Below are 27,757 nucleotides of genomic sequence, written 5' to 3'. Positions count from 1 at the left end.
ATAGTCTTTGGTGGTGTGCTTCTGCTGTCATCACCCACTTGGCATAATCTATAAATAGAAGTGAATAGTATAGCTAGATTAAAACATAGAAATGCTATACACCAGAGAACAGATGGTTTGGTCTCACAACAATAGAAATTACAAGTGGAGGGGAAATGAAATACAAGTACAGTAGCTGTTTGTTGCTTTGTTTAAGGGTGTCTATTTTAGACAGGGCGCTGTCACCCCTGTTGTCAAATGCCCAAAGGATGCAGTGTCAAGTGATGACATTACTGTACAGAGTATTGCTTGCCAACGTGGTTGGCGTGTGGTTCGTGCTGGTAACCGCTGTTCTACCGATGAATGAATGGGGAAATTGTCTCTTTAAGAACATGGGGGAAGGGTGTGTTACTGAGCCTCCGACGCAGCCCTGCCTATTATTTTGCTTGACGTTCTTCCTTCTTGCTCTTGTCATACAGTTTGGGGATGCCTTTTTATGTAGGCAAATGTTACAACAGATAGTAATTAAGGATATCTGCAAGAATCCAAGATAAATAATTTTTCGAACGTTGATTATCATTCGACGGCTACTTTTTCGGAAGTAGTCCATCGCGAGCAGAAAGAGAAAGGGGGTAACTGTACATTCGCCGATGCTCTATCCGCAATTGTCATGTCGTTGTATTGTTTCTTTTGACGGTTAATTATTAAATTATCAACTATGAAATGCGGGTTGACAATTAGGCTTAAGTCGTTCAGTGTTTTGCCTTGGGAGTGGTTGGTTTTGCGAGCATCATTTGGCACCCCCCCAAAAAAGACATCTTTCTCAACGACAGACATCCACCCATGGTCGTGGTACGCGCAGACTACCTGACCTATGTTTTTTGTTTTACCAATTGTTTTTATTGGATATAACAAACTTCTCTGTTCCGGACATACACCCACAGGCATCACTGGACAACACATAATTGCTTTCTAAAAAATATTTTTAGTATAGTAATGGTGCGATAGTTAGAATAAACCTATTTTGGTTTCATTTTATTTCCAAAATGAAGCACAGCATTGATGCCTTTCTTCACATGAAGAATGAGCCAAACATGAAGTGGATAGCCTAGTAAGTAGGCTACTCAGACAGTTTTCTAGACAATTGTCTGTATACTGTCGTGTTCGGTGCTGCCCTTTTACAATGAAAATTAGTATTGTTTGAGGATACAATTCTGTCTCACTGCTCTCGAACCTGGGGTTGCCGGTAGGATAGGCGTCTATTGCCTTTGAACACTGGCTAGGCGGTGGAGCGGCCAATGTCGACTGTTATCTTCGGTAGAATATAACGTTAATCCTGTACATACCTACATACAAACCAAGTTGGCATTTAGTCTACTAGAAAGGATACCTCAGGGACAATGTCTTCTCGTGCAGCACTACCTGGGAACGATCGGAAATCGGACCTCGTAAGTATTTAATACATTTTACTGTCTTATTTAAGCTTTTGTTTATGTCAGACAGTCGGGTGAATTACACCCTATAAATGGAACAGTGGCATAGAATCAAGCAAGGTGACAAGTAAACGTATTAAAAAACGACTGGAGGATGCATAAAGCCGATACAATCATTATTGATTGATGGGGGAAGGCTTGCTGTAGCCTATTTGCACTGCTGTTAAAACCATAATTAATTCACTCTGTACATGTTGTTCAAGTGAACAGAATAACCCATAATACATCATTTTGAGAGAGCACATTCTGTCCCTAGAAAATCTGGAAATCAATAATGATACAACTGTAACACTGTCATACCAGTATGTAATAATATGTCAATTCAATGTGAAACAAATGTGGCCGAGCTAATGCAGTGGCAGGTTTGTATACAGCCTCTCAGGCACATATGTCACTTTGGTTTCAATGTCTATGTTTCACACATTTTTTTAGGAATGCTGAAAAGAGGACATTTTGTTAATCACCATCGAAAAGCTCTTTACCTCTTCTAATTCCCATCAATCACGAAGGGGATGTTTGGCTTGAGTCTAGTTTGCTCAGTACAGTATCAATGTAGAATAACAGAGCTTACAGGGACAAGTCGCTCACTAGTTTCGCACAGACCTTCTTTACAGATGACTGGCATTTGAAGCTAGACAGTTTTATCTGTTTATTGACAGTGATCCTCGGCCAGACACTTAGAAGTGTGACAATCCACCCAGTATTTTGATCACAACATTGGACAGGCCCCAGTTTATTTCTTTATTCACATAGACAAACAAAAGATAGAGACAATTATATTAGGCCACGCCCACATAACATATTACGTTCTATTGTCTGCTGATTGTTGTTGCTTTTATTTGTTGATCATCCTCTGCTACAATAAATAACCATTCAAATCCTATATCTAAGCAGGCCTCACATTATCATGGCACTGACTTGGTCCTTCCTGGAAGGAGTGGCAAACAATAGTGACACCCTAAAAGGCAGATAGATTCACTACAAATGCATTTGAGTTGAATTAACAAAGCATTATTGACAGGTGGATATATCAGAGAGAGATAGGGTCTGTCTCACCCTGCTGTGCCCACCCTCATCCATAATATTAGGGCATGGCAAGATGTTTGTTGATTGGTGGGGTGTAGGGCTATATTAGGATAATATTATGTTACTACACAATATATGGCCTGAGCTTACATTGCTTTTCTAAAATATTTATTTAAAGAAAAGGCATAAAAATCTTCGAGACATTCATGAAGCAGGTCATGCTTGTTGTCCTTTTCAGAAAGGACAGACTTCCAGAAGGACTTCCAATCACATCAAGTGACAACACGAGAGTAAATATTTGATAACATGATTCTCTTAATTACAACCACTTTATGCTCACTTCAAGGAATACAAAACAGAGTATTGTGTGAAAGCCCATGTTGTTCCGAATGACTGTGTGATCTCGCTCTCCGTGACGGATGTGAGTAAAACTTTTAAACAGGTTAACACTCGCCAGGCTGCCGGGCCAGACGGAATAACAGGGCGTTTTCTCAAAGCGTGCGCAGACCAGTTGGCAAGTGTCTTCAAGGACATTTTCAATCTAACCTTGTCCCAGTCTGTAATCCCAACATGTTTCAAGCTGACCACCATTGTCACTGTTCCCAAGAACTCCAAGGTAACCTGCCTATCCTGCCTATTTGACTTTTAAAGGCTGGTCATGACACACATCAACACCATCATCCCAGACAAAAGCATCATTGACAGGTGGATATATCAGAGAAGAATAGGGGCTGTCTCATCCCAGACACCACTCCCAATTCGCATAGCGCCCCAACAGATCCTCAGATGACGCAATTTCAATTGCACTTCACACTGCCCTCCCACCTGGACAAGAGGGGAAATAACTATGTGAGAATGCTGTTCATAGACTACAGCTCAGTGTCCAACCCCATAGTCCCCTCCAAGCTCATCACCAAGCTGGGGACCCAGGGACTGAACACCTTCCTCTTTAACTAGATCCTGGACTTCCTGACGGGAAGGCCCCAGGTGGTGAGGGTAGGCAACAACACCTCTGCCACGCTGACCCTCAAGACGGGGACCCTTCAAGGGTGTGTGCTTAGTCCTCTCCTGTACCCCATAATCACACACGACTGCATGGCCATGCACGATTCCAACACTATCATCAAGTTTACTGACAACACGACGGTGGTAGGCCTGATCACTGACAGCGATGGGACAGCCTACAGGGAGGTCAGAGACTTGGCAGTGTGGTGCCATGACAACAACCTCTCCCTCAACATCAGACCAAGGAGCTCATCATAAACTACAGGAGAAAGAGGGGAGAGCACGCCCCCATCCGCATCGACGGGGCTGTAGTGGAGCGGGTCAAGAGCTTCAAGTTCCTTGGCGTCCACATCACTAAGGACTTGACAGGGTACACACACACAGTTGTGAAGAGGGCACCACAGCGCCTTTTCCTCCTCAGGAGGCTGAAAAGATTTGGCATGGATCCTCGGATCCCTACAGCTGCACCATCGAGAGCATCTTTGCCTCGCTGCTTCACCGCTTGTTATGGCAAATGCACCACCCTTGACCACAAAGTGCTACAGAGGGTGGTGCGGACAGTCCAATACATCACTTGCCATCCATGACCTCTATATCAGGCGGTGTCCCAGCCACCCAAGCCATAGACTGTTTACTCTGCAACCATCCGGCAAACGGTACCAGAGCATTGGCTCTCAGAACAACAGGCTCCGAGACAGCATCTACCCCCAAGCCATAAGACTGCTAAATAGCCATAAGACTGCTTAACACACATACACACACACACATACACACACACACACACACACACACACACACACACACACACACGCACACGCACACGCACGCACACGCACACACACGCTCCCTCACGCATACCGACACAACACAAACACATATGCATCCATACATATGTAACAGTGTAGGTTCCGTCCCTCTCTTCGCCCCAACCTGGGCTCGAACCAGGGACCCTTGCACACATCAACAACTGACACCCACGAAGCATCGTTACCCATCGCGCCACAAAAGCCTTGCAACGCAAGGGGAAACCCTACTTCAAGTCTCAGAGCGAGTGACGTCACTGATTGAAACGCTATTAGCTCGCACCACCGCTAACTAACTAGCCATTTCACATCGTTTACACATACATACATACATACATACATACATACATACATACATACATACATACATACATACATACATACATACATACATACATACATACATACATACATACATACACACAGACACTTTTAGACTCATCATTTGCTGCTGCTACTCTGTTCTTTATTCTTACTCTTGTTATTATCTATCCTGATGCCTAGTCACTTTATCCTGCCTTCATGTACATATCTATCTCAAATACCTCGTACCCCTGCACATAGATCTGGTACTGGTACTCCCTGTATATAGCTCCACATAGATCTGGTACTGGTACTCCCTGTATATAGCTCCACATAGATCTGGTACTCCCTGTATATAGCTCCACATAGATCTGGTACTGGTACTCCCTGTATATAGCTCCACATAGATCTGGTACTGGTACTCCCTGTATATAGCTCCACATAGATCTGGTACTGGTACTCCCTGTATATAGCTCCACATAGATCTGGTACTGGTACTCCCTGTATATAGCTCCACATAGATCAGATAATCAAATGAACAGACTGCTCTCATCACACCAAATGTTTTTGATATGGTCCAAATGTTTCTGCACTGAGAGAATACTATACTATTCTATCCCCAAATGATCATCTTCAAGTTTCTATGCAGATGTTTTTAATATCCATATCAAATCATTTCTGGGTAACAATTAAGTACCTTACTGTGATTGTTTTGAATTAAAATAGTCAAAAAGAAACACAGTTTCTTAGCAAAGAGCAATTTCTCAAGCAAGAATTTTGCTAGAACTGTCTGTGAGTGGTTTGTGGGGAAGGGGTAACTGAAAACTAGCTCTTATTGGCAGAGTGGTTTGTAACTTTCTTTCATATTATTAACTAATCTATTAACTAATTTACCACATGGTGATGTCACTGGGCAGGCCAACACTCGATCCCTGCAAAACAGGCTGAAATTTTAGACAGCCTTTTCAAACAGCTCTTACGCTAAAAGGGCATTATCATTTTCACAATTTCACAGTATTATTCCAACCTCATAGTGTGGGTATAAACATTACACAGGAAAAACATTTGTTTTGCTGCACTGGCCGTTTAACAAAAAACCTATGTTGGTGGTCCTTTATGTGACAGAAATGTTGCAAGCCAGGGATCAAAATGATTGACCTGCTCTTGGAGTCAACTGGGTCAAACGTTTTGTTTGAAATCTCTCAATGGAAACTTAGGGGTCTTTCGCTTCCCAGTCCACTTCCCTCCAAATCCGAGATCTATGCTGAGAGAAAATGAGGTGGCATAACATGAGAAAGTCCACACCGGTCTCCTCTTATCACGTTGCTCGCGCCGTACCTCCCAGAAGGACCCATCTGTAATTAAAATGATTTTAGATTGTATCGTCTTCCTCGGTCTCGTTCCCTGGGACAGCCTGGGGGTGTAGTGGGAGAGTGAAAACGTGTTGTATTAAGGTTGACGTAGTGTATCAGGATGTGTGCAAAGTAGGGTGGGATGGGGCTTCGACATGTTTTTAAGATTTTGGTAAATCATTGTTAACAACAAACCAGACCTGTAAGGCTGTTGACCTAAAATGCGGAATTTCTTGAACAGGGCTGAGGGTAGCATATTTGGCTCAGTAAACAGTTGATTCCACCACTATTTTCAATATCCACATGAGTTTTTCTGCTAGAATAGATAATAGGCCTACACAGTAAATAGACTACTGACCAGAAGATGACATGATCTTAACTCCAGGCGGGGTTTCCCTTTGTTGTGCCCTTGTGTAAGACATCTACCTATATCCTTGTACATCAATCTGTGTAAGCCTAATCAATGTAAATCCATGTCAGTAAAGCAAAGGAATTTGGTATGTAGGGCAGGCTAATGATGCTTATTCAAAGGCATATTATCTCCCTATCATCATAACTTGAATAATAAACCTAACAACACACATGGTGGCACACATTAGTCATCCAGATTTGAGATTTGCATAATCGCAGTCGCTTCGCACCTCCCGCTCCAGCACGTCCCAGGAATCCAAGTCGTTTTGAGTCAGGCGACTAATGCTGTCTTCGGGCTGGTACAGTTTCGCACCCCTCTGCATTGTGACATCCTCTGTATGCCCCTCTTCTCTCGCTTCAATCAGCACCATCTGGTAGAGTGACCACTACTCTCACTCTCCAGTTGCCCAGCCAGTCCCATGAATGGAGTCCATGTAGGCTCAGTTTCTGTTGTTTTCATCAGTACCTCTATACATTTCTTATGCAGCTCAGCTTGCAAATATACAGAGAACGCTGAATATTGTGAACAAACTTTTAGTCATACATTTTGCATATAAATGTTTTGTTTTATTTACCTGTCAATAGTTTGTCCCTTTTGAAAATAATTCACGAGCCTCTATAATGCAACCACATGCAGGTCTGAATGAATTAACAGGTTTTTCTTGGTGGCACAGAACAAAGCCATTGTGTGGCCTTGTATTGATGGATTCATGATTTGGCTGTCTCTACATGAAAAGGACTCCTCGAATCCCATTGAAGATATGCAGTTCACATAGGATTGTTCAGTCTGTTGATTTGCATTGAACAGCAAGTTGTATCAATGGTGGGCAATACTTGACCTGCTCATCTTGTTAAAGATGACTATCGTCTAGTAGAAATGAACTTGATTTACTCCCATTTATATGACCAAGTAAGCCTAAGTATCAGGCTAGCTTTGGTTGTGTAGAACTGGTTTAGTTGGAAAGCTGTCAGGACAGGAGTTTATTTAAATTGCTTCAAGAACATTCGCACACAGCTCCCTGCTCTGTTATGTAACCGCTGCACTCTGGTGTCATTTTACCTGTGTGTCTCCAGGTCTGAGTGTGGGGCTGGGCGATATATTGCGAAGACCGGTATACTGGTATGGATCCACATTTTTACAATACCATCTATAAAGTTATTTTGATACAGTGCTAAATAAATGCAAAGTTCTACAAATTGGACTACATCACTGTCAATTTTGTCCTAGTTTGGTTGAGTGTAAAACCATCAGAACCGACAAAGACCAATAAAATCCCTTAGAATTAATGTGTGGCCTTTCTAGTGTCATGCATTACTCATAAAGCCTATTAAGAACTTTTAATATTCAGAAAAATTAAAATACCCTCAAATACCGCCATACCGGGAAAAATATTGTGATATGATATTTTGTCCATATTGTCCAGCCCTAGCTGAGTAAGTTACCTAGCGATACATAACATGCTGACTAGACCAGACGTGTCGCTTGCGCCAGCGATGCAAAATACATTTACACATACATGTTATTCAATCATTGCACCCACAATGCTCTCGAGCGTCTGCGTAGCCAGGCGCTAAAATAGAACTTGGTTCTATTTGTGACGCTTAACGCGCTGCAAGTCCTGCCTCTCCCATCTCCTCATTGGTTTTTAGGAGCATATACCCACGGGGGGATTGAAAGCTGAACTGAGGTCCACACTCCGGTAGGTTGTGGCATTTCAGGTAAAATAACAATCCAATGTTTATATCCCAGGACAAATTAACTAGCAACAGCAAGATAGCTAGCTTAATTTCCATAAATGTTTAATGCTTTTTGACCTGTCCCCAAATTAATATAATTTGGTTCTGAGTTTGTTTTGATATTTCAACCTGCGTGTTCTGATTGCGTCTGGTGTGGGGTGGTGCATGCAAATGCACGCGCGCGGTCTGGTCAGCATGTAAGACATCTGTTTCACCTGGGCCTACTGTCGCTTTCCAGAGCGACTAGGCTGCGCTAGAACATTCCACTCGTGTGTTCGACAGCTACATTTTCATTGAGTTTGAAATAGATTTCAGCTGGATGAATTGAGTGAACATTACAGAAGTGTCACATTCAAGTCAAAAGGTAGTCTGTTGGGTAAACTGTTTCAATTTCCACAACTGAAGGGTCACTGTGAAATTTAGCATTTTCTTGATGTAGAAAAAAGGAATGGCCTTTTTGTGGAAAGATTCTTCATGTAACTTTCAATATTAAAAATGATTTAATCTGGATCAATGATTATTGGAAAATGTAAGATTCAGTTCTTCTTGAAGACACTAGACTTGTAGCTGTTCATATAGATGGTAGAGTCATTAGTCCTAGTTTCATTTCATGCCTAGTTTCATTTCTTTTATATAGTGGACTCATAGAATATGGTAGGATCTATCCTATTTACATAAACCTAGTCAGTTTCACTGCATAGTACTGCTCGTCCTCCCCTGGCCTCGACGTGGAGCATCTGTTGATGTTGGAAACGTCTTCAGCAGAAGGTCAGATAGGCATGTGCTCCATGTGACTCCTGTGTGGGGTTATGACCAGAGCACAATTGCAAAATTTGAGCAATATGGTAGGCTTACAGTGATTGTCTAGTGACAGCGTTTTGTTCTGTGAGCAAAGCATCCGCTTTCACACTTTGCATACTGTAGTAAAATGAACCTTCCTATCTAAGGCTAATGGCCCTGTCTCTCTGAGCCAGTGCTCCTGTGTTCTTGTTGGTGTTTAGGCTGTTTCTTATGGCAGTGCTGTATAGATGAACTGTGTAGGCTGTGCAGTGCACTGTAAGTGGCTTTGGATAAGAACATCAGTTAAATTCATTTCAGGCTTCTCAGTTGCATTGATTAGAGAACCTGACTGAGCAGATTATGTGTTTGGTTTGTGTGTCGGATGAGAGAAAAAGAGACGGATATCTGACACAGCGAGAAATAAAGCAACATAAATAAGCAGAAGTGCTTGCTGGTAGAGTTCAGTTCTCTCTTTTCATCTGCCTCTGTTGATGTGTGTTTGTGTTACTAGCACGTGCCTATGTGGGGGATTATTAGACCTGTTGCAATGGAAAATTCACTTCAAGGGATGGAATCTCCAAACCTGTCACCTAATACAACATGAACAGATTTGTATCTGTAATTTGCTTAGTTTGAATAGAAGCTTATCCTATGAGAGATTTGAAAGTGGGATGGTGTGTGTGTGGCCATTTTGTTGAAGTTGTTGTTGAATGTGAAGGCTTCAGGCACTCCTCAGAGGCAGATTGTTAAGTTATTCAAGTTTGACCCTCATTCTCTTCTGCTCTTCATACAAATAATTTTGGGAAAGACTTCTCACCTCTTCCGGTGCTGAGATGCACTTAGGATTGAATGATCCTGATGATAGCTTTAGGGGTTATTCTAGTATTATATTGGTTAGGGTACAAGCCCTGAGGGTATGGACCTTTCCTGCTGTAGTATTCTTTGCCGTTAGCACATGGTCTTCACATTTCAAGGTTTTGTTTGGGCTTCTCATCTGACGCCAAGGTGAGACGTGTGCTGTGAACAACACTGGCTGCAGTGGCTGTGTGTGTCTAGTGTTCTGAAGCCATTATCCGCAGTAGCTTCTCAGCTCTGTTGCTCATGGTTCTGGTAAAACCCCAGTGGTAGTTTACAGACTTGACTGACTGAGGAGAGTACATTCAGTCATGAGTCATGCTGTAGAATTCACTGGCAGGCAGCAGAGCAGACTGTCTGGGACACCCAAAGAATAGAGAATGTTAGGTCATTGCTGCAAACTAATCTGCCCTCAACCAACACAACGGTATTTGCCAAAAGATCAGTCAATGCTCTGGATTAACGGCAAAGCAGGTTTTGTGTGAAAATGTACTGACATGTAACTGCTGTGGAATTAAAAGTTATTGAAGGGGATTGATACGGTCAGAATAAACTATAGTTCACTAGCTCAGTCTGACTTCTGCACGACAGAGCAAAAGATCTGTCAATGTATCTACTAGCTTGGTGCCAGTGAATAAAGTCGCCTAATATTGGTTCAGTCAGGTTCCCTGATGCAGCTGCCTGCCAGTGAATATTGGGATATATGTTTTGGCCATAGTCTATCAACATTTTTGGACGCTGTCATATTCACACTGTTTTTTACCAAGCTGGATTTCCTTGTCAGCCAGTCCAGGAAACACTGCACAGTTTGATGATGTGACAACATGGCATGTCACCGTGCTCTTCACGACAGTAAGTGACGCTGGCTAGGGTCAGAACTTCCTGTTACCCAAGTCCTCTTAGATGGGTGCTAGAGAGGCTATATTTCAAGCATTTATGAACAGAGATATTCCAACCATACACATTGGTAAGAGGGACATAGATTTTGTCACTGGTAACAATTCATATGCCATCATATTTTTCTTGAGGTTACAGTGAGATTATACCCTATGGACAGATCCAGCCTGAGTGAAACACTCATCACAGGCAGAGAGAGTAAGTCTGAGAGGGAGTTATGGGGTGGAGGGCATTGTGCAAAGACGGAATGCGTGGTGGCTGGATGGTGCAACCCTGACCAATCATCATTCCTCCCCACCCTGGGGACGCAAACTGCACAGCAAAGCTTAGCAGGATGCCTCCTATTGTTTTGTTATGCCGCACACTAGTCATGTGATCAGAGGCGAACATAGACACAAACCGCCCCCAAGCACTGTCCAGCCTTACTCAAAGACGGAAGTGGTTCACATTTGTCTACAGTGGTATGCCCATAGACACAGATGGTACAGATTGCCATGTAGCCTATTAGAATGACTTATATATGTTAGCACTCATGCTAACCTACGCTTACAGGCTTTTATTGGCCTGTATGCATTTCTTGTAGGTTGCCATACTGACCTAATATCTCAGGGCTGGCCTCACCTTGCCCAGTGATGCACAGGAAACTGAGTGTGCCTCCAGGCTGCCATCACATGACTGGGTCTGGACTACTTTCCTCTGAAGGAGGTGAAGCCTTGAGCCTGAAATTCTTTCTCTGTTGACCAGCTTCCTTTAGAAGGACATGGTTGAGAGCGAGAGAACTTAGACTAGAAACAGGTATAGCATACTTGTTGGGTGTACTGGTGTGTTCATATCACTTCCTGTTGTTGTAGTTGTGGGCTATGACACGACCTGTATCTTTTACTTGACTATGACTAATTCTGTTTTGACCCAGCAGCACTTTCCATTTATTTCAGCTGGTTGAATGTTATTTTGTGGAACATTTGAGATTCTATCCATTCCCTATTGTTTACACTCAAACGGATCCAATCTCTCACACTTGATTATTCTGGCCTTCACCCTCCAGGGTTCTCATGGCCCACACAGAACATTGTTGTAGCAACAAACAAGTAAAAATCACAGGCTTATAGTCACTTGTTTTTTGTTGTTTGGCGATTTTGCTGTTGTTCAGTTTCACCTCAAAGACTTGTCTGTGACCCTACTCTGTTGGACTGCGACACTGCAACAACATACATTCTGCGTTGTGTCATTAGAAAAGGTGTGGATTGAAACCATGGACAGTTTGGTTTTAGGTGCAGAAGGTGATTTTGTTTTATTGGGGTTAGAGTATCCCTAGCCCCCCCCCCCACACACACACACACACCTTTCCAGTCTCTCTATGTATGTATCAGCGACACCATCTCGTACTCCGCCCTCAGCCTTCATCCCTCTATCTGAATGCATTGGTGTGGCAATCGGACGGAGAGAGAGAATCGATGGGATCTCCTTGAAAGGGGAAAATGGAAAGGGGCGGGGGCGGGGGAAAGAGAGAAACCCAGATTGTGAGGTTGGCTAAAATTGAGAGATATATATACCAACACTAGACACAAGGGGGTTGGGCTCGGGTGTGGAAAGGAGAGGGAGCCGAATTGATTTGTTTTTGGGGAGGGGGAGATGAAGGGAAGGAGGCTACCTTGAGGGCTTGTCACACCCAGCGGGATAGGGATGCAGGCAGGGACAATGGAGCTTGGTTGGAGACGATGCCCAATAGGAGCTCTCCTCCTTCCCGTGGGAGCGAACGAGCGAGGGACACGACATGGGAACAGGTGGATGAGAGGAGTGATAAACCAGACTGGTTGAGGGGGATGGGGGGGTTGAAAGGGCTCTGCCAAGAGTAGTCTGATGCAGCACCAAATGCTCTGTTTCACCTGATGTGCTGATCTGGGGTTAAGGCTTGTGCGCTTGCGTGTGCATTGCACATTTATGGTAGTGTGAGTTGGTGTCTGCGTGTTTGTGTTCTTTTAAAAAAAATGTTTGCTGCAACTCCCCAACGGGCTCGGGAAGGGCAAAGGTCGAGCCATGCGTCCTACGAAACATTGCCTGCCAAACCGCACTTCTTAACACCCGCCCGCTTAACCCGGAAGCCAGCTGCACCAATGTGTCAGAGGAAACACCGTTCAGCTGACGACTGAAGTCATCCTGCAGGCGCCCGGCCTGCCACAAGGAGTTGCTAGAGCGGGATGAGCCAAGTAAAGCCCTTCCGGCCAAACCCTCCCCTAACCCGGACGATGCTGGGCCAACTGTGCGCCGCCCCATGAGACTCCTGGTCACGGCTGGTAATGACGTGTGTGTTTTAAAGAAAGACAGTTGGTCTCAGTCAGGCAGCGAGATCTCCTGGGAATGAGTGTGCACTATTCTGTCGGAAGGTTATACACTATGCCTTCCCTGTGCTAGCCTGGCTGTGGTCTTAAGCTGGGAACTGGTTGTGCTCAGGGATACTGATGAGATTGTGGGCCTCACCCCGCCTGCATCTGTCTTTTCAATCTCACGTCTATCTCTCTGGGTGCATTGAATAGTCCTTTGAGGCAATTTAAAGTTCCTAATGCCTTAAGTGACCTGGACGTTTTTGACAGGTAGCAAGGAAAACCGCTTTCAGATTTATTGAATGATCAAGGGAAGGACGCTCTATTAGTCCTTACCTACGTTAATTTGCCAAGGATGAAGATGAGTATTCTTTGTGGAAGCGTTGTTGATTAATGTCGTCATAACTCCGCCTAAAGATAATGTCGGGGTTTGACTGTAAACTCATTTCGGGACGTTCTCTGAAACGTTGGCGTAACACGATTTATATACCACAAAATCATAATTATCTTCATTATAGTGAGTTCCTCTGTAAATATGGATACATCGTCAAATGTTACTTCATTCATGATTTATATTTCAGTTTATAGACATCAGAGTGAACGAGGAGTAAATGAGGACAGTTTGATTCATTCAAACGCGATGCTCTTCTCGCTTTTCCTTTTCCTACCCGTTTTCCCTTGAACACTGTGATCTTTTCAAATGAGGTCAAGGTAAAGTCACTAGGAAAGGAAAAAGGTCACATCTTAGAAACCACCCGAATGCACCCCCCTCCTGCCCTATTCCGTTAGGGGCCCCACATGTCCCTTCCCTCACCACACCTTACCTAAATTATTCAGTTGATGAAAAATATTTGAACCTTGTCCCTTCACTTCTCCCTTCCCTCCTCCCTCTCTTTTTCTTAATTCTCCTGCATTGGCACTGTATCATAAAGTCATTAGTGACACTACGTTGTAAAGTGTAATCTCTCTGAAATGACACTTGCTTCAGGGACACCATGCTGTGACTCTTATCCAAACTATTCTCAAAATGTCGATAGTTATTTGAAATGATTCTACCAAATGCTGTCATAGATTGGATAACACAATCTCTCTGCTTATGCTTTGTTGACTTGGAACATGCTGCGATGGGTAACCCAACGAGCCAGGGCTCTGTGTAGGAGGAATGTTGAGCCGTCATGTCGCGTTGGCGTGTGAACGCAGCTTGCCGTGCGCTACAGTGTAGTGTTGAGCATTCCAGAGCAGATCGATTAGGAGATGCCAAATTGGGCCACGGCACTCGTTTCTATTCTATGACCTGAGGAGCATGCGTGTGAAGAATGCCAGCAATGTGGGATGGAATGAGATTAGCTGCCTTCCTTGGCTTCCATAGGCCTCATGAGCCATTGCTAACCCCTACGTGTTAATGTGTTAGCCTGTTAGCTAGCTTGGTGCTGCTCAGTATTTACTATCAGCCCAATAGCGTTATCTTTTCCCATCAACAGGTTTTTCTCAACCGACACTGATGCATTACTCATGGCCACTCAACAATCGACATGAACAATTCCATTACACAAAACCATTACAAATGTTGCCTTTGGTAGTTTCAGACGTGTAGACATTTGGGGGTTCTAGATCACCTGAATTTCTTAGATGATGTGTGCTTAAATCACTTGTATGTGTTCTAGAATCATCTATTGGCCCAGAATGTGATTTCACGCCATTGGTGTCAAGATGCGATGTAGCTATATTGTTTTGCATTTTGTTTATGACCCCTCTCTCTTTTCCCAGCATACTTCTCTCTCGACGAGCCGTTCAGAGAAGAGCACCGGTTGGTCGAGCAGATCCCTTGGAGCACGATGCCGGAACTCTATCGCCTCGTGTTCGGACGAGCAGCCGCACATCGGCAACTACCGTCTGCTCAAGACCATCGGCAAGGGCAACTTCGCCAAGGTCAAGCTGGCCAGGCACATCTTGACGGGCAAAGAGGTGAGACTGGACTGGGCTGGAGGTGTGGATGGGCTAGACTGAGGGGTGAGGCTTGACTGGGCTGGGGGGCTGGAGGTGTGGATGGGCTAGACTGAGGGGTGAGGCTTGACTGGGCTGGGGGGCTGGAGGTGTGGATGGGCTAGACTGAGGGGTGAGGCTTGACTGGGCTGGGGGGCTGGAGGTGTGGATGGGCTAGAGTGAGGGGTGAGGCTGGACTGAGGGGTGGGCTGGACTGGGCTTGGGAGCTGGAGGTGTGGATGGGCTAGACTGAGGGGTGAGGCTTGACTGGGCTTGGGAGCTGGAGGTGTGGATGGGCTAGACTGAGGGGTGAGGCTGGGGTAGAGAAGTGGGTACTTGACTAAAGAATGGGGTTAGGCTGGTAGGAATAGTGCACACGGCCAGTGAGGTTTGTAATGGGCCATTTGACAGGCTGGTTGTGGTGAGAGCATGGAACATATGGGATGGATGGATGGTAGTTGTAGTTTTAGAGATTATCCCTTACATTTTGGACAGAACAAGACTGGGTTTGTTCTAGTCTGTCATGACTTTTAAGGCCTGTATAGTTGTAAACATAATTTAACGTTAGCCCAAGTCATGACCCACGTTTTTAGGTGTATAATTACACAGGATTGCCATAAAGTTCAACCTAATGACATGGAATGGGATCATTTGGAGGGCAGTGTGTAGTGAACCATATACATTTACAGTCCTAGTCTCACTCACACTTTGACCGAGACAAATCACACTGTTAACCCATTTATGGGGCCTTATGGCCTGTTGGTTTGTTTTGGAGTTTGAGCTTTGAGATCTACTAATGATCTTGAATATGTCACTGTTTTTGTATCACTGATCGTAATGATTTGTCTCTCGCCGTTTCAGGTTGCAATAAAGATCATTGACAAAAACCAGCTCAACCCGACCAGCCTACAGAAGGTGAGTGCTGTTGTGTGGTTGTCATGAGAAACAGTTTGGAGATGCAATGATTAAAAGTCTTGTCCGGCAACGAGGCCTAACAAAGCATGCGACGTCACACAGTTTTGCAAGACACAAACAGCATCAAGAGGCTTTGAGAACCATTCTCTTCATGTAATTTGAGATAATGATGGTTAGCTTGAATGTAACAGCTTGAATGTAACCTTCCTAACATCATGGTTTTTGTTTTGATATTGACTATATTATGCTGACCTGCGCTCTGTCTGCACTCTATTCCTACACAGCTGATAACTTTCTCAACACCTAGGCTACTATATAGGCTAAACAACTAGGCTAATATCAAATCAAATCAAATCAAATCAAATTTATTTATATAGCCCTTCGTACATCAGCTGAAATCTCAAAGTGCTGTACAGAAACCCAATATCAATATACCGTGACAGCAAGTGGACTCCTGTGTGATTGTTTTGGTGGACATTTGGCCAGTGAGATGATGAAATGGCCTGACCTTTGACCTAGTTCTAAGTTGTAGGAGGCTTATAGTGTCTGGGATGTTTTGATGGTTTTGCTGCGGTACTTGCTATCCAGAATCCTTGGGGTGTCCCTACCCCATTGAAGTTAACATTTAAAATGGTTAAGGTTAGTGTTATGGTTGGGGTAAGGCAGGGCTTCCCAAACTCGGTCCTCGGGACCCCAAGGGGTGCACGTTTTGGTTTTTGCCCTCGCACTACTCAGCTGATTCAAATAATCAACTAAACATCAAGCTTTGATCATTTGAATCAGCTGTGTAGTGTTAGGACAAAAAAAATAAATGTGCACCTCCTTGGGCTCCTGAGGACCGAGTTTGGGAAACACTGGGGTAGGTGTCGGGGTTTAGGGTAGGGACATCGCAAGGATCCCAGATTGCACTAATAATTTTGCTGCATACATACCAGTGATTTTAGGGTCATTTAAAGGGGAAGTTCGGGATTTTACCATTTGGATTTGAGATGGTTCCTAACCGTGAAAGTAGTCTATTTCTCAGATACAGGAGAAACTGTTATCTATTGGGGATGTAGCGATTCACACGCGGCACCTTCAGCATTCTAATGCTAAAATGGCTTGTGGGATATTAGGCTTTATTAGTTGAACCTATGTCATTTGCTAGGTTATTGTTATCTATGCTCTGTTTAAAAGCGCGGCTTGGCGGGTCATGTTTCGGAGGACGCATGACTCGACCGTCGCCTCTCCCGAGCCCGTTGGGGAGTTGCAGCCATAAGGCAAGATCGTAGTAACGAAATTGGGAAGAAAAGGGGGGGGGGGGAATTACACACAAAAAACGAATAAAAAAGTAATCTACTGGAGACCCAACTCTCATCTGGCTATACCTGCTGATTGTTCAGGTTCACATCAGCAATAGTTTTGGTAGTTTTGCTTTAAACAGTCAATGTATATGGTCATTTCTTTTATATACAGGATAAAGTTGATAATTTCATAACAAGGACAGCAATCACATGTGCGAGGCGCACTGCATAGCCGAAGCGAGAGGAGAAGAGAAGATCACTCCATAAAAACTTCCAAACGGTCATAACCATTCGATTTTGAGTTGGGGGTGACATCCAAAATTGTGCTATATATTCATTGGCTATGTCATAGCTAAATTGTAAACAATAAATATTGATACATTACTAGCTAAAATACTTAAACTGCAAAAATGACAAGTTAATTAGAAGGTGATGGTGATTTCAGAACCAAAGTGGGGGGACAAAAAACAGTCTACATTGCCCCAATAATCTGATAGTGGTAGTGGGGTGGTAGATGCCTAGTCTCCCTTATGGCACTGCTCAGGTGCTTACAGTACATACAGCAAAGGCATACATCATTTACACACCACACAAACACACACACATTCTCTAATCGCACCCAATCGTTTCAAACCAAAACATGTCGTTCCTGTATCGGAGTCCATGTATTTAGATGCGTATTGAATCTTCCTAAAAGGGAAATATGCACATCCCTATAATCCATAGTTCTGTTTTCTCTAAACAGCCATTACAAACTTCAGCTAACTTTAGCCACCACTAGCTACAAATCTATGGGAGTGATGGGGGCAATGATTTTGGAACATTGACAACTATGCAATGATAATGTTGCTGTCCATAGGCCTACATGAGAGAGAACTGTAGGACTGTGCTGCTGTATCATGTGTTGCCCCTCAGTGGAACTAAGTGGATTTCTATTTAAGCATGGAGCGATGCACATAACTGTCCAGTGTGCTCAGAGATCATGGGCAGACGGAGCCTATGTATAGATACATTGCATAGAGAAGCTGTAATCAGATTAGTATGCTGGCCCGACCTCATATGACTGTAGTAGGCTTTCTTCAGACAAAACCAATGGAGGACAGGGACATGTATTGAATCGTGTATGTATGTCCCTCCTCATTTTGAGGCAATTGAACAGCAGGCTTGAGCTTGGTTTGACCACACATCATACAGGCTTATTCCCATTGTGCATCCCTTTTGTACCCTATTCCCTAAAGTGCATTCGGAAAGTATTCAAACCCCTTGACTTTTTCTACATTTTGTTACATTACAGCCTTATTCTAAAATGGATTAAAAAATAAATAATCCTCATCAATCTACACATAATACCCCATAATGACAAAGCGAAAACAGGTTTTTTGAAATGTATTAAAAATAAAAGACAGAAATACCTTATTTACATAAGTATTCAGACTCTTTGCTATGAGTCTCAACATTGAGCTCAGGTGCATCCTGTTTCCATTGATCATCCTTGAGATGTTTCTACAACTTGATTGGAGTCCTCCTGCGGTAAATTCAATTGATTGGACATAATTTAGAAAGGCACACACCTGTCTATATAAGGTCCCACAGTTGACAGTGCATGCCAGAGCAAAAACAAAGCCATGAGGACGAAGGAATTGTCTGTTGAGCTCCAAGACAGGATTGTGTCGAGGCACAGACCTGGGGAAAGGTACCAAAAATGTCTGCACCATTAAAGGTCCCCAAGAACACAGTGGGCTCCATCATTCTTAAATGGAAGAAGTTTGGAACCACCGAGACTCCTCCTAGAGCTGGCCACCTGGCCAAACTAAGCAATCGGGGGAGAAGGGCCTTGGTCAGGGAGGTGACCAACAACCCAATGGTCACTCTGACAGAGCTCCAGAGTTCCTCTGTGGAGATGGGAGAACCTTCCAGAAGGACAACCATCTCTGCAGCACTCCACCAATCAGGCTTTTATGGTAGAGTGGCCAGATGGAAGCCACTCCTCAGTAAAAGGCACATGACATCCCGCTTGGAGTTTGCCAAAAGGCACCTAAAGGACTCAGACCATGAGAAACAAGATTCTCCGGCCTGATGAAACTAAGATTGAACTCTTTGGCCTGAAAGCTAAGCGTCAAGTCTGCTCCAGAGTACTCAGGACCTCAGACTGGGGCGAAGGTTCACCTTCCAACAGGACAACGACCCTAAACACACAGCCAAGACAACGCAGGAGTGGCTTTGGGACAGGTCTCTGACTGTCCTTGAGTGGCCCAGCCATAGCCCGGACTTGAACCCGATCAAACATCTCTGGAGAGACCTGAAAATAGCTGTGCAGCGACGCTCCCAATCCAACCTGACAGAGCTTGAGAGGATCTGCAGAGAAGAATGGGAGAAGCTCCCCAAATACAGGTGTGCCAAGCTTGTAGCGTCATACCCAAGAAATCTTGAGGCTGTAATCGCTGCCAAAGGTGCTTCAACAAAGTACTGAGTAAAGGGTCTGAATACTTATGTAAATGGGATATTTAATTTTTAAATTTTTAAGAAATGTGCTAAAATTTCTAAACAGTGTTTGCTTTGTCATTATGGAGTATTGTGTTTAGATTGATGAGGGACAACAACGATTGAATCAATTTTAGAATAAGGCTGTAACGTAACAACGTGGAAAAAAGTGAAGGGGTCTGAATGCTTTCCGAATGCACTATATAGGGAATAGGGTGCCATTTGAGACGCAACTCCAGTCACCCATCATAATCAGTCCAGTTGCTACTGAGAGGGTCCACACGTGCTGATGAGCATGGTGAGGCATTCACACCTCCCATGTGAGAATTGATGCGGATGACATCACACTCATGCTTCCCTGTTGCTAGGCGAACATGTTTTGATCAACCATCTTCTCACAGACATCTGACGAGGTGATCTTTGTCTGTTGCACATATTCGGACCAAACCGTCATCTGTTGACCAAACTTTAGCCTCGTTGTGCTTCCACCCTGTCAGCACACCAGGAGCAGGCTCTTACTTAGGACAATTGAATCCATTTAAAACACACAGCTATTGATTGTGGCTCTGTGTGAGGTATTATTTGTCAGCCGCGGATACAGATATGGCTGGCACCAGCCACTGCAAATTATACTGTTCACAATTAGTTAGCTACTATCGCTTTGCAGACATCCTGTAAGGTTAACATATTTGTAGACATTTTGTAATTGTTGCAAGAAACTCCCGCCTTCAAGTTTTCATTGATCAAGTGGCCACCATAGGGTTAAATCGGTTTCGATTAGTATATCCATTTTGGACTTTTAAAGTAGTTATATACTGTAGCCATTGATTCTTGAAGAATATATCTTATAAATGCCGGCTGGTCCAGGCTGCGTCCCAAATGGCCCCCTGTTCCCTATATAGTGCACTACTTTTGTTGGGAATAGAGGGCCATTAACGATGCACCCCCAGTGTTGAGTGGTTGCCTGGTGGGGACTGGGGATGGATGCAGGCAGGCAGGGAGGGGGACGGGGGGCATTTCGTGATCTCTGCATGCAGAGGTGCACTGGTGGATGGATACTGCTGCAGTAGCGCAACGGGCAGATGGGTGTCCTGTCAGCACTATTCTCCTCCCATTCAGGACACACTAGACCAGAGCACCAGGTGACTCTCTCTCTCTCTCTCTCTCTCTCTCTCTCTCTCTCTCCTCTCTTTCTTTCTCTCTCTTGTATTGCAACACTCCCCTGTCCCACCCTGTCTTTTTTCGCCCCCCCTCTCTCATCGCACACTCTGACCTCCTCTCTATTAGTCACCTGCCCCACTTTATTCCTACTTTATTTATTGTCTCTATCCATCCCTCCCTCCCTCCCTACTCTCTTCAGGCGATGCAGGGTAGCCACAGATGTACTCTCTGGAGGCTGGGCCCCACACATTATCTAGTGTCCCACACCCAAGCGGTGGCTGGTGATTTAAGGGCCCAGGCTCCGCCCCCTCCCAGCCAGCTGCCATGCTGCAGTACTCTTGGGGTAATCTGGTTGCAATCTGCAGGCTTTAATCTGACAGTGACAGCAGGGCTGCAGCAGCAATGCTCCATGTTGGCCCACCGCCCCCCTAAACTCACTCACTCTCCCTCTAATCCCATTAGGGGCTGCATGGGGGATCCCCGGCAGCTGAAACACACACACACACACACAGTGTATTTTCCCAGCAGCTTCAGCATGGTCCACAGAGCCATCCGGGAGGCAGCCATCCGACGCTGGGAGAGGGATGCAGGCAGGGACGAGGCGGGAGGGGTTGTTATCCCTCTATCAGGCCCCTTCAGTCAGGAGCAGCATTCCAGACAGACGAACAATGGGGTCAGCCGAACCTAGAAGGGGTGGGGGCCTCCAGGGGGCCAGGGTACTGGAGCTGGGATCCTGAGAAAGCAAGCGACCATGAGATGAGGCAGAACCAAAGAGCACAGACGGAGTGTGTGTGTGTGCCCGCGTTGGTGTGTGTGTTGTAGAGAAAGGGATATTTTATTTGTATTTATTTTATTTATTTAAACTTTATTTAACTAGGCAAGTCAGTTAAGATTAAATTCTTATTTACAATGACGGCCTACCCCGGCCAAAACCGGACGACGCTGGGCCAATTGTGCGCCGCATTATGGGACTCCCAATCACGGCCGGATGTGATGCAGCCTAGAATCGAACCAGGGACTGCAGTGACGCCTCTAGCACTGAGATGCAGTGCCTTAGCCCGCTGCCGCACTCGAGATAATGATGCTGCCTGACAGTATGTTTGTGTATCAGAGGGTAGTGTGTATCATTAAGATATTAAAAGAATTAATACAGATGGGGGCGGGATATTTTCCCACACTGTTGAAGGATGATGGGAAGAGGGGTTTTCATTCTGTTCATCCAGGGGTCAGAATATATGCAGTAATCCAGTTTATTAATTGCTGCCCATGGAGTGCGTCCTAAATGGCACCCTATTTCCTTCAGAAAGTATTCATACTCCTTGACTTTTTCCACACTTTGTTGTGTAACAGCCTGAATTTAAAATGGATTCAATTGAGATTTTGTATCACTGGCCTAAACACAATACCCCATAATGTCAGAGTGGAATTATGTTTTTCAGAATTGTTACAAATTAATAAAAAAAGGAAAAACTGAAATGTCTTGAGTCAATAAGTATTCAACCCCTTTGTTATGACAAGCCTAAATAAGTTCAGGAGTAAACGTTTGCTTAACAAGTCACATAATAAGTTGCATGGACTCACTGTGTGTGCAATAATAGTGTATAACATAATTTTTGAATGACTACCTCATCTATGTACCCTAGACAATTATCTGTAAGATCTTTTAGTCGAGCAGTGAATTTCATACACAGATTCAACCACAAAGACCAGGGAGGTATTCCAATACCTCACAAAGAAGGGCACCTATTGGTATATGAAAAAAAGAAAAGCTGGCAGTTAATATCCCTTTGAGCATGGTGAAGTTATTAATTACACTTTGGATGGTGTATCAATACACCTAGTCAGACACAGGCGTCCTTCCTAACTCAGTTGTCTGAGAGGAAGGAAACCGCTCAGGGATTTTACCATGAGGCCAATGGTGACTTTAAAATAGTTACAGAGTTTAATGGCTGTGATAGGAGAAAACTGAGGATGAATCAACAGCATTGTAGTTACTACACAATACTAACCTAAAAGACAGAGTGAAACGATGGAAGCATGTACAGAATACAAATATTCCAAAACACGTATCCTGTTTGCAACAAATCACTATAGTAAAACTGAAGAAAACAAATGTGGCATAGAAATGAACTTTGTCCTGAATACAAAGTGTTATGTTTGGGGCAAATCCAATTCAACACATCACTGAGTACCACTCTTCATATTTTCAAGCATGGTGGTGGCTGCATCATGTTATGGGTATGCTTGTCATCGGCAAGGACTAGGGAGTTTAGGATAAAAAATAAACAGAATAGTGCTAACAGGCAAAACACTAGAGGAAACCTGGTTCAGTCTGCTTTCCAACAGACACTGGGAGACAACTTCACCTTTCAGCAGGACAATAACCTAAAACACAAGGCCAAATATACACTGGAGTTGCTTACCAAGATGACATTGAATGTTCCTGAGTGGTCTAGTTACAGTTTTGACTTAAATTGGCTTGAAAAGCTATGGCAAGACTTGAAAATGGCCATCTAGCAACAACCAACTTGACAGCTTGAAGAATAAAAGAATTATGTGCAAATATTGCAAAATCCAGGTTTGCAAAGCTCTTAGAGACTTACCAGAGAAGACTCACAGCTGTAATTGATGACTAAGGTGATTCTAACATGTATTGACTCAGGGGTGTGAATACTTATTTACATGAGATAGTTCTGTGTTTCATTTTCAATAAATTAGCAAACATTTCTGAAAACATGTCTTAACTTTTTCATTATGGGGTATTGGGTGTAGATGGGTGAGGGGAAAAAAGTCAATTTAATCAGTTTAGAATTCAGTCTGTAACACAAGAAAATGTGGAATAAGTCAAGGGGTATGAATACTTTCTGAAGGCACTGTAGTACACTACTTTTGACCAGAGCCCTACGGGAATAGGGTGCCATTTTGGGATGCCGACATGGACTGTGGTGTCTTTTTTGTTTGGGATCTATTGATTGTTGTTGCTACCCTTTACAGGAAACAATTGAAATCAGTTGCTGTAGTTCTGGATAGGCATGTGACTTGAATGAGTTTTATTGCTTCTTGCCAAACAAGGTTGTACTACCTCATGCTCTGTGTAGATTTTAATCTGTCAGTTTCTCAGTGTTACAGTTACATTATAGGACATCCAGTCCTAAACTATGGTCAAATAAACATGAGGTGCAGTCCTGAAAGAAGCTATTGCTTATTATTACCATCCATGAATCATTCAAAAACTTAAATGAAAAGTGAATCTATCTTAAACTGAAGGTATATTTTAGCTGAGGCTGGCTGGAATTATGCCATACCAATACAGTCACCAATGTGTGTTTGAACTTTGAACCCAATCTACCCTCCATGCATGTGGGTGCTACACAGGGCAAACTCAATCCAGACGGAAATACCTGTAGGCTCCCGAGTGGCGCAGCGGTCTAAGGCACTGCATCTCAGTGCTAGAGGCGTCACTACAGACCCTGGTTTGATTCCAGGCTGAATCACAACCGGCCGTGATTGGGAGTCCCATAGGGTGGCGCACAATTGGCCCAGCGTCGTCTGGGTTTGGCCAGGGTAGGCCATCATTGTAAATAAGAATTTATTCTTAACTGACTTGCCTAGTTAAATAAAGGTTAATTACATTTAAAAAATTGTCCTGGCCCCTGGGCACCCCTCACCTGAGCCCTGGCCCCTGGGGCTGCTGGCCAGACAGATGTTGTTGATGCATTATTGGTTCACAAGATACCTTGGAAACCACACAGTCCCAACCAGGCCCAGTGTATTCTCAGGCCCTTCCTTCCAAAGTGACTGTGTGGTTTTAGATGGGCTTGTAACGAGGTCTCTGTTGAGGGGCCATGTTGACAACAGCTGGGGCCTTGGAACGCCCCTCACCACAGTGTCCAACATGAAAGGCCTCTCCTCTGCTTAATCACACCCCTTTCCCAGAGGAGCAGCCTGGGTCCCACAGGGACATTAAGGGGGGCTGGGGTGTGTGGGGAGAGGTTTAGAGCAGGGAGGGAGGGGTGGAGGGCTATTCTATTGGTGGGGTGGGGGTTATAGACAGTAGGCTGTGTCACTTGCATCAGATGTTATTGTTTTTGCAGGGAGGGAGGGAACAGTCATTCATGGGCGACGGCTGGGTTGGCCGTTGGCGTGGATAGACGTCTCTTTCAGAGAAAGAGGAGGTTATTCAGTGGCTCTGCTGAGTCATTTCAGAGGGGAGCCTGTGTGTTCCGTTTACCTCTCTCGCTCGCTTTCTCTCTGGCTCTCTCTCTGGTCACATGACAGTGTGGTCAGGGGGAGGAGGTGTTTGCTTGTGTGCGACTGTACGTGCGCAATGTGGTTGTGTCAAATATTTGTTGAAGCAATTTCCAAAAATGTCTGTGTGTGGGTATAGCGAGTGTATATGTGTGTGTCCTGTGCAGGCATACTTTGCCTGTGTGTGTGTATGCGACTGTGCGTGTGATTGTTCAGGCGAGAGCTCGGACACAAGGCCTGGATTAAATGGTGAGTGAGGCCCGCGAGGATGCGGCCCAGACAAAAACACAGCCTTGTGTTCAACAACTGCCTGTGTCCACCACTGACTGCCCCCCCCACCCCACCCCCTGTAACCTCGACCCACAATGACACACAGAGAGAACGAGAGAGAGACAGAGAACTTAGTAAACTGCTTTGTGCAAATCCACATGCAAAACAGGTGAAAAACCAGAGTGAGCTCAGAGTTGATTAATTCTGCCTTGTTGTTCTCTCTCTGTTTTCTGCTTCAGAGCGAGAACGGCTTCCGGTGTGACGCCCGCGGGGACGGACAGGGTGGGAGGGAGGGAGGGAGGCCTGCATTAGACAGATGCATACTGTCGATGGGCTGTCCCACCCTCTGGCCTGTCATGTGCTGTGGGTGGCAGGCAAGGCAGGGCAGAGGTGGGGTGGGGTGGAGTAACTCCCCTGGGAAGAGACTGGCCTGGGGATGGGACAAGGACTAGAGAGTGTGGCTTTGGTACCGGGGTTGGCATGGCAACAGTGACGTAGGGCCACTGCCAAGGGAATGGACCAGGAAGTCATTTATGGGCTTGCGAGAAAGGGAGAAAGTGCTAGATAGAAGGGAGGGGGATATGACTGAGGAGAGAAAGAGCAAGGAGGCGGCGGGGGAGGAGAGGAGAGACGGGCTTATCTGATTATTATCTTTAGAGCTCAGGTGAACAGCTGATACGCTCTGTTCTTCTCAATTCAATTACAGACAGTCTCAAGGGATGTGGGACTGTGTTTTGATTTGGATGGTATGTTCACGCATGGAGATGCATCATGTCATTTAAATGATAATAAGACATCCCCTCGGTGGGGTGTGTTTGTGGACACTGAATGTATACTTTGTGGCACTCACAGTAGCTCTGGTCCACATTAGCAGCACTATTATGTAACATGTCTGCTTCACAGAGGCTGATTCTCTCAGACAGCCACATGCCCACCAGCATATCCATGGTGGTGTCCAGCTGCCCTTCACAGGCATCTAATAACTTTGGCACTGAAAATAACCGTCTAATAACTTTGTCTTTGACAATTGATAACAAGGGAATCAGCGAGTCAGATTTGCCGTCTGAATAGTTTTTTTCAAGAACATGGTTTCTCAGAAGGTTTTTTTCCCTGTACTGTGTTTCATCTCACTAGCCTATATCCTACAGTCATGTATCACTAGCCTATAGTCCACTGTATATTTGTTGGGTTTTGATAAATATTTACATTCAGTGCAGGGCCCTGGATACAAATGCACAATACATTAGTACAACAACACTAAACCAGCCCTCTACTTGAAGTTGAACTTGGTAAACAAAAGTGGGTCTGTGGACACCGCCTGCTTTTTTAAAATCATGTGGCGCAGCGACAAACCGATCAACATCTTGTGTTGCATCACATACTGTGTTTTTGTGTGAACATGTCTCCGTACTGGTTTAGGCAGGTCACTTTGCAGCGCAACAGCACGAAAGGGAGAGCGTGGCTATTGTTCCGACGATAGGAGCTATATTGAGTTTGTCCTCGGGACAATGGGGGCCATTGAATACCAGGAATCTGTTTGGTAATGTCCATGCTGAAGGTTGGCTCATCCAGTCGCCTCAAGCAACACGCATTGTTATGGCATCCTCCATGTATTATTACATCACTACCAGGAAGTAGACAGTTATGCTTACATTATGCTATGATGGAACTTTCCCCCGTAAGTAACACCACAAACAATCTATGTTCATATTTTTTTTACTTCTCCTCCCCCTGGCCTAACCTTAGATATTTTTCCTCGTATTATTTATACGAGCGTAATTTAAATCATTGAATCAGGACACTGTACACCAATCAGCCCAGCTCTGTTCTGTTGGTGCATGTTTATTTGAGACATTAGTCATTTGTTTGCACAGTCCCTGAGGCATACACATTTGAATCGTTCACAGTTTCCTTCTCTCTGTTTCCCTCTGTCCTCAAGGCAACCCAAAATACATAGATAATCCTAGCAACTTTACTCTTGCCAATTCCGTGTGCAGATATCTTGTTTGAAAGCTGCCGTCGAAGGCCGGAATCACAGGATCGAGCATAGGGGGGCTGAGAAAGAGGCATGGTGAAACACAGCTCCCTGGGTGAAGCTGTGTGTTTTGGAAGAATGGGCTCGAACTTCTAAGGAAGCTGGCCGCCTTCTCACACAACCATCAGCACATTCCATCCATTGTGTGTGTTTCTTTCCCTATCCTTCCTGTCTTTCTCCCTTACTCTCTTTCCTCCTCTTGTTTCCACTCACACTAATACAATAGGAAATCTAACTTTGTGTCTGTCTCTATTTCTGTCTTTATTGAAGTCTTTCTTTTCCCCCTCCCACAAACCCAGCCCTTGTGACACAGTCGCTCACTGATTCCCCTTTACGTGGTCAGAGCAAGCCGATGCCTCGTCACCCAGTCTCAACATATACAGTTGAAAGAGAGGACTCTCTGTGCTGGTGCACACACA

The 27,757-nt window shown here is 44.5% G+C and overlaps 1 protein-coding gene across 3 annotated transcripts in view; it reads left to right on the top strand.

Annotated features, from left to right (window-relative positions):
- The first annotated feature begins 382 nt into the window (after positions 1–382).
- mark4b (MAP/microtubule affinity-regulating kinase 4b) overlaps positions 383–27,757 on the top strand; it is a 46,803-nt gene continuing 19,428 nt past the window's right edge. For 2 of the 3 annotated variants that reach the window (XM_029714876.1, XM_029714877.1), the window contains exons 1-3: positions 383–1,427; positions 14,730–14,927; positions 15,807–15,860. In XM_029714876.1, coding sequence (XP_029570736.1) covers positions 1,380–1,427; positions 14,730–14,927; positions 15,807–15,860 — 300 coding nt within the window. In that variant the 5' untranslated portion in view covers positions 383–1,379. The remainder of the gene's footprint in view (positions 1,428–14,729; positions 14,928–15,806; positions 15,861–27,757) is intronic. The other variant, XM_029714878.1, reaches the window with a different exon arrangement.

Source organism: Salmo trutta, chromosome 26 (genome assembly GCF_901001165.1).
Source record: "Salmo trutta chromosome 26, fSalTru1.1, whole genome shotgun sequence".
Lineage (NCBI taxonomy): Eukaryota > Metazoa > Chordata > Actinopteri > Salmoniformes > Salmonidae > Salmo > Salmo trutta.
This window is presented reverse-complemented; position numbering and strand designations above follow the sequence as displayed.